Here is a 12,143-nt window from a genome sequence, read left to right as displayed (position 1 = left end):
TTGGAAAGTGGTGAAATCATTGGACAAAGTCAGCATGGATTTACAAAAGGTAAATCATGTCTGACGAATCTTATAGAATTTTTCGAGGATGTAACTAGTAGCGTGGATAGGGGAGAACCAGTGGATGTGGTGTATCTGGACTTCCAGAAGGCTTTCGACAAGGTCCCACATAAGAGATTAGTTTACAAACTTAAAGCACACGGCATTGGGGGTTCAGTATTGATGTGGATAGAGAACTGGCTGGCAAACAGGAAGCAAAGAGTAGGAGTAAACGGGTCCTTTTCACAATGGCAGGCAGTGACTAGTGGGGTACCGCAAGGCTCAGTGCTGGGACCCCAGCTATTTACAATATATATTAATGATCTGGATGAGGGAATTGAAGGCAATATCTCCAAGTTTGCGGATGACACTAAGCTGGGGGGCAGTGTTAGCTGTGAGGAGAATGCTAGGAGACTGCAAGGTGACTTGGATAGGCTGGGTGAGTGGGCAAATGTTTGGCAGATGCAGTATAATGTGGATAAATGTGAGGTTATCCATTTTGGTGGCAAAAACAGGAAAGCAGACTATTATTTAAATGGTGGCCGACTAGGAAAAAGGGAGATGCAGCGAGACCTGGGTGTCATGGTACACCAGTCATTGAAAGTGGGCATGCAGGTGCAGCAGGCAGTGAAGAAAGCGAATGGTATGTTAGCTTTCATAGCAAAAGGATTTGAGTATAGAGCAGGGAGGTTCTACTGCAGTTGTACAGGGTCTTGGTGAGACCACACCTGGAGTATTGCGTACAGTTTTGGTCTCCAAATCTGAGGAAGGACATTATTGCCATAGAGGGAGTGCAGAGAAGGTTCACCAGACTGATTCCTGGGATGTCAGGACTGTCTTATGAAGAAAGACTGGATAGACTTGGTTTATACTCTCTAGAATTTAGGAGATTGAGAGGGGATCTTATAGAAACTTACAAAATTCTTAAGGGGTTGGACAGGCTAGATGCAGGAAGATTGCTCCCGATGTTGGGGAAGTCCAGGACAAGGGGTCACAGCTTAAGGATAAGGGGGAAATCCTTTAAAACCGAGATGAGAAGAACTTTTTTCACACAGAGAGTGGTGAATCTCTGGAACTCTCTGCCACAGAGGGTAGTCGAGGCCAGTTCATTGGCTATATTTAAGAGGGAGTTAGATGTGGCCCTTGTGGCTAAGGGGATCAGAGGGTATGGCGAGAAGGCAGGTACGGGATACTGAGTTGGATGATCAGCCATGATCATATTGAATGGCGGTGCAGGCTCGAAGGGCCGAATGGCCTACTCCTGCACCTAATTTCTATGTTTACTCTACTTGTTTCCCTTACCTTACATAATTCAATATCCTTCTCCTTGGTGAATACCGAAGAAAAGAAATTGTTCAATATCTCCCCCATCTCTTTTGGCTCTGCAGATAGCTGTCCACTCTGTCTCTCTAATGGACCAATGTTATTCCTCATTATCCTTTTGCTATTAATATTGCTGTAGAAACCCTTTGGATTTACTTTCACCGTACTTGCCAAAGCAACCTCATATCTTCATTTAGCTTTTCTAATTTATTTCTTAAGATTCTTTTTACATTCTTTATACTCCTCAAGCACCTCATTTACTCCATGCTGCCTATAATTATTGTAGATCTCTCTTTTTCCGAACCAAGTGTCCAATTTCCCTTGAAAACCATGGCTCTTTCCAATTTTTCCTATTTCCTTTCAACCGAACAGAATTTAGGACCGAGATGAGGATAATCTTTTACACCCATAGAGTTGTGAATCTGTGGAATTCTCTGCCACAGAAGGCAGTGGATGCTAATTCACTGGATATATTCAAGCGAGAGTTAGATAAAGCTCTAATGTCTAATGGAATCAAGGGATATGGGGAGAAAGCAGGAACGGGGTACTGATTTTGGATGATCAGCCATGATCATATTGAATGGCGGTGCTGGTTCGAAGGGCCTAATGCCCTACTTTAGTACCTATTTTCTATGGTTCTATGTTTCTAATACATAGAATGAAAGGGAAGATACAGAGTGCAGAATATTGTTCTCAGCATTATAGCGTATCAGTTCCATAGACAAAGTCCAATGACTGCAATGGGGTAGAGGTAAATCGAACAGTACACTAGCTTATGAAGGAGCGTTCAGTGGCCTGATAACAGAGGGGAAAAAATGTGACAAAAGCAGATAACTTTCTATATCAGATCATAAGATTTTGAAAGATAAACGTGATATTTCTTTATGTTGTAGGAACAAATATTAATGGTCCCATGCTGGAAGCAGTGCAACTTCTGGACAAAGCTCATAGAGACAAGCAACTGCCTGAAAGGAGTATCTCCATGATTATTCTGTTAACTGACGGTGATCCAAACAGCGGTTAGTAAAACCAATGCATTCTCTCATATGAATATCTATCGAAATGAACTCAAACTAAAAACCAAACAAGTGTATGTCTATGTGTTCAAAAAGGAACTGCAGATGCTGGAATATCGAAGGTACACAAAATTGCTGGGGAAACTCAGCGGGTGCAGCAGCATCTATGGAGCGAAGGAAATAGGCGACGTTTCGGGCCGAAACCCTTCTTAGTCTATGCCTGGATCTTATAGAGGTGTATAAAATCATGAAATAAATGAATCACTTGCCCAGAGTGGGGGAATCGGGGACCAGAGGACGTAGGTTCAAGATTGTGAGATTCAAAAATCACAAATGCTCTTGAGACAAATTCAGACAAAGAAGTGTTTTTATTAATTTCATATTCTGCAGAATAGGTGCCTCTCCACTGATGTCCCCTAGAGGCACACCGAGGATCGGGATGTCTTTTATCTTTATACATTTCTTTTCATTATTATCACATTCTCATCTCTCCCCATTGAGCTTCTTCCAATCATAACATAAAGCCCAGATTCCCACGAGAACGTCGTGGAACGCCCACCCAACGTCAAAGGCACCTCCCCTATCATGCATCGCATGTGCATTTAAATTAGGCATCTTGTCATAGTGGGTGTGAGTACATTTTCATGGCATCTCATCAAGCAAGTGCAGTACAGAGTAGCTCATGCCACTTCCCCCAGTTCCCGTTATGTTCTTGTCTGACTGTGGTTATCTTCTGACTCTCATCCTTGAAATGTCACCATCTGTACTTGCTGCTATTATCTAGAATTTCTCTCTGTTCTTTATATTGTTACTTTCTATTCTACCAGCAGTCTGGCTTCTGCTGACATCTTATTTCTTTCTAAGTTATAATTTTCAGAGTTCTAGTATAAATCAACCATCCCTATTAACCCTTCTCTCACAATCCACCATTTTTCTTTTTGCTACGCACCCTTGATTTATACTATCTCCTCCTTTTCTAATGCTAGCAGAAGATTCTTCACCTCCCTATCCTCCTCTCGTTGGTCATACTGTGTTCTGAAGGCCATTATGGTGGCAGCACTGTTCTTCGTCAGGGCTGTTTCTATCAATCGCTGAGCCAATCCCCGTACGCAGGGAAATAACCCTGCCATGACTATTACTGATGTTAGGGCTGATGTAAAGATGTGCTTCCATTTCCCAAACCAGGAGTCTAGAAACCCGGTCCAGGAGGTGTCTACTCCAGAGTTCTCAGCCAATTCGATAGACAGAGAGGTGAGACCTGCTAGGGCTCTTGATACTGACCCATCCAGAGCAGTGTTGTTGGGGATGTATGTGCAACATTGTTCGCCAAACATTACACACACCCCTCCCTTCTCAGCCAGTAGCATGTCCAAGGCCATGCGATTTTGCCAGGTCATTTGGCTGGTAGCTGTCAGTTGTTCCGCTAATCCTTCAACTGCATCTCGAGTGTAATTTATAAAGCATTGTTGATTGTAGTATAAGTAGTTGATCCAGTCCACATTTTTATTAATTGTGGACCACCAGAAGAGTATGGACTCAAAGCCCGCAGCTATCTGATTTCTGGCTTTAAATTCATCGGGTACCCCTCTTGGCACCCCTATCGCATCTATATAGATGTGTGTGTCGAATGATCCTCTCACCTTTCTCTTTTGTCGTCGGCTTCCTTTATCACGTTCTACAGCATGTTCTACTGCTATGGTGAAGGGCATCATCAGTTGTATGAGGGTACAGGTTCCCGTCCATGACCCTGGTAACCGGGGCCACAGGGTATTCTCCCTGCACCACCACCAGACATCGGCTCTACTGACTATCTGCTTTTTCAGCCAGGAGCTATTGAACAGCGGCCCCTGTTCCTCAGCCGTTATATTATACGTCTTATTGCAGTTGAGCATCTCCCCCGTGTCCTGTCCCTCTGGGTTATTTCCTGTATAGCACTCAAACCCCTCCTCCCCAAAAGGAATGGTAAATGGAGGAGGTCGAGGGTCTTCCCTTCAGCCCTTCGTATTGTTGTTGCTGGCCGGAAATAGGTAACTCTGGCATAGATAACTCTGGCATATCGCATTCTTTGGTAAGAGGGGATTCGTGAATAGCTGTAGTATACATGTCATAGCCCTAGGTGTTCTATCCCAATTCAGGGGAAATGGTACTAGGACCAGCTGAGGCCTAGCTCCAGCGCAGGCGTAACAATTGGTTCGTTGCATACTTCTGGCTGTGTACATCATCCAGGCAAGCCAGGTGTTGGCTCCTTTTCCCCCTGTTGGTATTCCTTTCTTATATAACTGCCTTAATCCTGTTTCTCCTGCTACTATCATTATCTTCAGATCCTTAGACTCATCTTCCCTGGTGACATTGCTGACTACTGGTGGTGTTGGTGTTGCCCCGGGATCCCTATTCTGACTGTCATCTATCTTGAACACCTCTCCCCTATCCTCGTATCTTCCCATCTTCCCATCTTGCTTTACTTCTATCTCAAACTTCAGACATGCGTCTTTCCCTGTTTTATCTGCACATATCCAATACCTACCACTTTCCTGTATTTGGACACTCTGTATGCTCACATATACGCGTCCTGGCAATTTCTCGTTTGGGTTTTGATATACTCTCCACCTATCAGTTTGATAGGTGGTCCGATGCCACCCATATTTTGATGAAGTAATCACCGCGTGCCAATCTTTACAGGGATGGGTGCATACATACATTCTATAGCCGCACCACCATTTTCCTTTACATACATCACATGGGATGGTGGTGGACCTTCTACTCTGTGGTATTGTGATTTTTATGCATGTTACATTACTTACAAGTTGGGTAACCACCCAACACACGACCCACCAACACGAAATCTTCATTTTTCCTGCGGGATCTTGGTAAATATTAAAGTCAATGGTTCTTTTCCTTTGCGCACAGTCCACGGGCTGATATCGTCTGGTGGGGCCTCCACAGGACCCTTAACTCGACTTGCGTGTGTCCACCCTTTCTCTTTTGTTCGTACTGCTGTCTCCGTGATTAGTAACACCAGGTAGGGTCCAGTCCACTTAGCTTGCAGCTTTTCTTCTTTCCACGTTTTTATTAATACCCAGTCTCCAGCCTTGACTGAGTGAATCGGGAAGTCCAGTGGTGGGCTCTGGGCCAGCAATCCTTTAATTTTTAGTTCTGCAAGAGATTGGGACACTGCCAGTAAATAGTCCCTTAGGAACACATCGTTCCCTTGTATTGTTGGGACTCCTTCTATCTTCCCTAAGTATGGGAGCCCGAATAACATTTCATATGGTGATATCCCTATGTCTTTTCGAGGTGCTGTTCGGAATCTCAACAGGGCTATCGGGAGGCACTTAGTCCAGGGGAGTCCCGTTTCCTCTATCAACTTGGTGATTTGGGTCTTTAAGGTGCCATTCATTCTTTCCACCTTTCCTGAGCTCTGGGGATGCTATGGTGTATGCAATTTCCATTCTATTCCCAGTGCTTCACATATAATTTCATGTGTTTTGGAGGCAAAATGGGTCCCTCTATCTGAGTCTATTGTTTCCACAATCCCATATCTGGGTATAATTTTTTCTAATAATATCTTGGCTACTGCCTGTGAGGTGGCAGTTGCCGTGGGGAATGCCTCTACCCATCTGGTGAAATGGTCCACTACCACTAACAGGTACTTCCATGTTCGTACCCGGGGCAGCTCGGTAAAATCTATCTGTATTCTTTGGAAGGGCCTAACTGCTAATGGTTGTCCTCCTCCTGGGACTGCTCTCATGATTTTCTTATTAATTCGCTGACATATTACACAGCCCCTTATGACTTGTTTGGCCATGGTAAATATCCCACAGCAAGCGTAGGTTCTGAGGAGGGTGTCACAGAGGGCTTGTGTTCCCCAATGGCTTTGTCCATGTAATCTCCCTAATAACTCCCTCATTATTTCTTTGTTCAATAGCTGCTTTCCATTTGGTGTCCACCATTTCCCATTTGAAGTACGCTGAGCCCCCATTTCTTTCATGTTTTCCTGTTCTTTCTCACTAAAGATAGGTATCTTTTCCTCTGGTTCCCTTAACGGTATTAGTGACTTCATTTCTACCATCTGTTCTGTGGCTGCTCTTTTTGCAACCTCATCCACTGCCCTATTTCCTCTGGCCTCCAGGATGTTACCCTTCTGATGCCCTGCCACATGTGCTATGGCTATTCGTTCTGGTTTTTGCAAGGCTTCCAGTGTCTGTCCTACCAATTGCTCATGCGCTAATTCTTTACCTCGAGTTGTTATCATTCCTCGCTCTTTCCTGATCTTCCCAAAGGTGTGTACTACTCCAAAAGCGTATTTTGAATCGGTATATACTGTTCCTTCCTTCCCCTCCAATAATTCTAAAGCTCTCATTATTGCATATAATTCACAAGATTGAGCTGACCAACTACCAGGCAGCCTGCCGCTTTCAATTTCCTCCATCGTTTCCCCGTTCACTATACCGTACCCACTATGTCTTTTTCCATCTATGCACCTGGAGGATCCATCTATCCACAGTCGACAGTATCCTATCAATCCCAGGAATTTTCGGATCTCTTTCTTATTCTTTGGTAGTGGTACTCCCGTGATCCCAGCTATCCTTTCAGGGTTGTTTCGTCTCTTTCCTCCACTTATCAGATGTCCCAGATATTTTACCTCTTGTTTCACAAATTGAAGCTTGTTACGGGACACTCTTAACCCCTTCCTTCCCAAGAAGTTTAACAGGCTTATTGTGGCGTCCCTTACTTCATCTTCTCTCTCTCCTGACAAAAGGAGGTCATCCACATACTGTAATAGTTGCGTTTCCCCGTGTCCTGGGAAATCCTCCAATACCTGCTCTAAAATTTGGCCGAATAAATTTGGTGATTCTGTAAAACCTTGAGGGAGCACCGCCCACCGGAATTGTTGCTTTCGCCTGGTTTTTAGGTTTTCCCACAAAGGCGAATAAGTCTCTACTCTCTGTTGCCAGCGGACAGCTCCAGAAGGCATCCTTTAAATCTACCACATTAAACCATTTGTGGCTTGGGGTATCCGTCCCATGATGGTGTAAGGGTTAGGCACTACCGGGTGTCGGGCTTGGACCACCTTGTTCAGTTCCCTCAAGTCCTGTACGAGTCTAAACGTCCTGTCGGTCTTTCTGACTGGTAGGATCGGAGTATTGTAGGGGGACATACATGGTTCCAATAACCCGTCCTCTAATAAATTCTCAATGATTGGTTGTAAGCCTTTTCGTCCCTCGGTTGAAATGGGGTACTGTCTTACTCGTACTGTGTGTCTCTCTCTCTCTCTCTCTCTCTCTGTCTGTGTTTCTCAACTTGTATGTCTACCATAAAACAACATAAAATCTGGTCATGTTTCATCAATTAACTTATTTCCAGTTAACTTTACTGACGAGAAATCTAAAAGAACATCAAGAAACGATTTTTACAACTTCTCTTTTTCAGGTTACCAGGATACAAAGAGTTAATTTTTGCAGCTTGTTCGCAATCCCCTACGGCCCAAACACAGTGGGAATTCCCACCTCCGCCATGGGGGCGTCTGTGTTCAATTTTACAACTTGCTCATTTCAACCATTTGTTCCAAACCAGTTTTCAAACAAATCACTTTGTTTCATTCTTACTTCAAATAGATTATTCAATTTATATTTTCTCCCTGCCTGCACTGTTGTCCCCGGCCTTTGCCGTCTTCTATCACATCCCCCTTTCGCGGCCTCTGCCGTCTTCTTATCTGCTACTTTCGGGTTAACTCCCTTATCATCCTGTCTCAGGAACTTTCCTGTCTCTATCTGTTCCTTATTTGCTGTTTTTCTACTGCCTGCAACATAATCATTGCCTTCCCCTTCTGTTTTATCTCATCTCTCCGCACGTACACTTTCTGGGCCTCTGTAAGCAACTGAGGTAGTGGTTTCTCATTCCAGTTATCCATCTTTTCTAATTTCTTCCTCACATCAGACCAGGATTTGGTCACGAAATTGGCCCTAAGCAATTGTTGTCCTGCCTCTGAGTCCGGGTCTATTCCAGAATACTGTTGCATGTTCTTCCTGAGTCTCTGAAGGAACACTGTCGGGGCCTCATCTTTCTGCTGTCCATTCTCAAATGCTCGTTCGAAATTCTGTCCTTTGGGTACTGCCTCTCTTATCCCTTTTATAATTATCTCCCGCAGGTCCTTCATATTCCTTCGTCCTGCTTCTGTTCCCTTGTCCCAATCTGGCTCTTGTACTGGGAATTTATCTGCTGCCGCTGCATTCTGCTGCCCTGGAGGGTTCTCCTGTTCCCACTTTTTCATTGCTGCTGCCCTAATCATTTGTCTCTCCTCTGATGTGAAGAGATTTCCCATAATGGCCATCAACTCCTCCCATGTATAAGTGTTTGGCCCAAGGAATTGATCTAACTGCTCTGCCAGACCTAAAGGATCCTCTAGGAGGCTTTTCATTTCTCTCTTGAAATTCTTCACTTCAGTACTAGTTAAGGGGACATTAACAAACCCCATTCCCCCTTGGGGTCCTCCCATGGGTACCTCTCTTAGAGGTCTAATTCTCTCCTCCCTGGGTATTCCTGCCCCCAGTGGCTCTGCTCTACATCTACCCCGGCCCCTGTATTCTCTCTTCCCTGGGTATACCTGCCCCCAGCGGCTCTGCTCTACATCTACCCCGGCCCCTGTATTCTCTCTTCCCTGGGTATTCCTGCCCCCAGCGGCTCTGCATTTGCCCCAACGGACTATTGGGCAGATTGCGGGGATTTGGCCCACAGCCTTTTCCCCTCCCTTCTGGGTTTGCCTTGCAGCCCCCTGAATCCTTCAGGGCGTTAACCACAAGGTCTTATATTCTTAATACCGTGTTCATCGTACCGTGTTCATCATTCTCAATAGCCCAGGAAGTACTTAATAGTTATTTTCCTACCTGGGTTCCATGCACTGGAATTGCTCGATTGATTTTTCGCGATTTCCAACTACTCCCACTTCTTTGCCGAGTCTCTGTGTGGTCCGGTTACTACTGCTTAAACAGCTGACGGCAAGCAAGGAGTCTGAGACCGCTGAACTCAGCAGGGTGCACCTTCCCTTCGTCAGTCTACTCCCGTCAGCTGTCTAGAGTATTTGATCTCGGAAACGAGCCCCCAAGTTGTGAGATTCAAAAATCACAAATGCTCTTGAGACAAATTCAGACAAAGAAGTGTTTTTATTAATTTCATATTCTGCAGAATAGGTGCCTCTCCACTGATGTCCCCTAGAGGCACACCGAGGATCGGGATGTCTTTTATCTTTATACATTTATTTTCATTATTATCACATTCTCATCTCTCCCCATTGAGCTTCTTCCAATCATAACATAAAGCCCAGATTCCCACGAGAACGTCGTGGAACGCCCACCCAACGTCAAAGGCACCTCCCCTATCATGCATCGCATGTGCATTTAAATTAGGCATCTTGTCATAGTGGGTGTGAGTACATTTTCATGGCATCTCATCAAGCAAGTGCAGTACAGAGTAGCTCATGCCCCTTCCCCCAGTTCCCGTTATGTTCTTGTCTGACTGTGGTTATCTTCTGACTCTCATCCTTGAAATGTCACCATCTGTACTTGCTGCTATTATCTAGAATTTCTCTCTGTTCTTTATATTGTTACTTTCTATTCTACCAGCAGTCTGGCTTCTGCTGACATCTTATTTCTTTCTAAGTTATAATTTTCAGAGTTCTAGTATAAATCAACCATCCCTATTAACCCTTCTCTCACAAAGATGAAGGGGAAAAGATTCATTAGGAATCTGAGGGGTAACTTTTACACACAAAGGGTGGTGGGTGTATGGAACATTCTGCCAGAGAAGGTAGTTGAGGCTAGGACTATTTAAGAAACAATTAGACAGGTACATGGATAAGACACGTTTGGAGGGATAAGGACTAAGCGCAGGCTGGTGGAACTGGTGTAGTTGGGACATGTTGGCTGCTGTGGGCAAGTTGGGCCGAATGGCCTGTTTCCACACTGTATCACTCTATGACTCTATATGTCCGAGCTTGTGTACTTTTTGCTGATGAAATGTTCTTTGAACATGTCCTAAGCAGTTTCAGAGAATAAAAGAGAAAAATAGAAATAAAATATTCGTACTGTTGGTCGATGGAAGATACATGGGGTTGTGACCGTGAGCTGCAGACCCCAGGCACCTCAGGCCATTGTTATTTGTTAAGACATTTCTCTTCAGCAGGCTGCAACTGCTGGGGCCTTGGAGTCCTGCCTCTGGGGGACAAGATCTATTCCTTCTTTCGTGCCTCTTCAGCATCCTGCTAGCAAAGCAGAGCATTGCAACATCCGGAGGTGTGGTGTCCACTCGAGAATGCTCTGGGACCTCGGGCTGAGGCTCCGGTACCTATTCTATCTAGCAATGCCGTGCTATCCTCCCCAGCAAAAACAGGGTTGTTTTGCTTGACGTGCTTTTTGCTGCATGCAAGAAATACATTGAATATACACTGCAATCTTTTCTTGCATTAGCCATGATCATACTGAACTGAAGGGCAGGCTTGAGGATCTGAGTGGCCTTCTCCTTCCCCCAACTGTCTTGTGTTCTCATGATGACCAGTCATTTTGACATCACATTGCTGTTGGATTCTATGTTTGAGGGGTCATGGCAACCCTCCACTCCAGATGCAGTACATCACCTAAATTTGCTCATCCACATCCCTGCCAATATCCATACTCCATATATATATATGTATTTGTATGGTTATATATTCATATATAAATATACATGGATTTAAGAGAGAGTTAGATAGAGCTCTAGGGCCTAGTGGAGTCAAGGGATATGGGGAGAAGGCAGGCACGGGTTATTGATAGGGGACGATCAGCCATGATCACAATGAATGGTGGTGCTAGCTCGAAGGGCCAAATGGCCTCCTCCTGCACCTTGTTTCTATGTTTCTACATTGTTTGTTTTCTCGTTTATAACATTGTTTACAGAATACTATGTTTACATATTCTGTTGTGCTGCTGCAAGTAAGGATTTCATTGTTCTAACTGGGACGTGAGGGAATAACACACTCTTGACTCTTGACTTACGTCGCTAATGTGTGGGATAGAACTAGTGTACGGGTGATCGGTGGTCGGCGTGGACTCGGTGGGCCGAAGGGCCTGTTTCCACGCTGTATCTTTAAATTAAACTAAAAACACTAAAACCAGAGGAAATCTAAAGAAGGGTCTCTACCTGAAACATCACCCAATTTCTTCTATCCAGAGATGCTGGCTGTTCCATGGAGTTACCCTGCACAATTAAAGCATGGAATAGTCTTCATCCTACCATAGTTCCCCAACCAGACGCAACTAAATTTAAGGTAGCTCTTATTTCCCAAGAACCCTTTTTTGCTTAAGTCCAAGAGCCAAGAGTCAAGAGAGTTTTATTGTCATGTGTCCCAGATCGGACAATGAAATTCTTGCTTGCTGCAGCCTAACAGAATATGTAAATATGACTAGACTAAGTGGGACCCGTTGGGTCCCAGCATCACACGGGAGGGGGGGGGGGTTCTGTTGCACTAATATAGGTGTTGCGGGCTGAAGGTACTGGTTTCCAGAGGGCTAGTATAGACATTGTGCGGCAAATGGATTCTTGGGGTGGCAGTCAACTGTTGCAACGATTTTAAAAGCCAAGCCAAGGCAAACAATTTGCCAGCAGCCACCCGACAACCAAAATTCATTTTGTGAATCCAAACTTTTTTAAAAGGCGAGGCAAACAATTGGGCAGCAGCCACCCGACTACCAAAAATCATATTGTGAATACAAACTCATTAAAAAGGCGGGGCAA

The 12,143-nt window shown here is 44.6% G+C and overlaps 1 protein-coding gene across 1 annotated transcript in view; it reads left to right on the top strand.

Annotated features, from left to right (window-relative positions):
• LOC116983505 (inter-alpha-trypsin inhibitor heavy chain H3-like) overlaps positions 1-12,143 on the top strand; it is a 64,994-nt gene that overhangs the window by 27,093 nt on the left and 25,758 nt on the right. Inside the window, exon 11 of the mRNA XM_033037319.1 lies at positions 2,256-2,381. Coding sequence (XP_032893210.1) covers positions 2,256-2,381 — 126 coding nt within the window. The remainder of the gene's footprint in view (positions 1-2,255; positions 2,382-12,143) is intronic.

This window comes from Amblyraja radiata, chromosome 18, assembly GCF_010909765.2.
Source record: "Amblyraja radiata isolate CabotCenter1 chromosome 18, sAmbRad1.1.pri, whole genome shotgun sequence".
Lineage (NCBI taxonomy): Eukaryota > Metazoa > Chordata > Chondrichthyes > Rajiformes > Rajidae > Amblyraja > Amblyraja radiata.
This window is presented reverse-complemented; position numbering and strand designations above follow the sequence as displayed.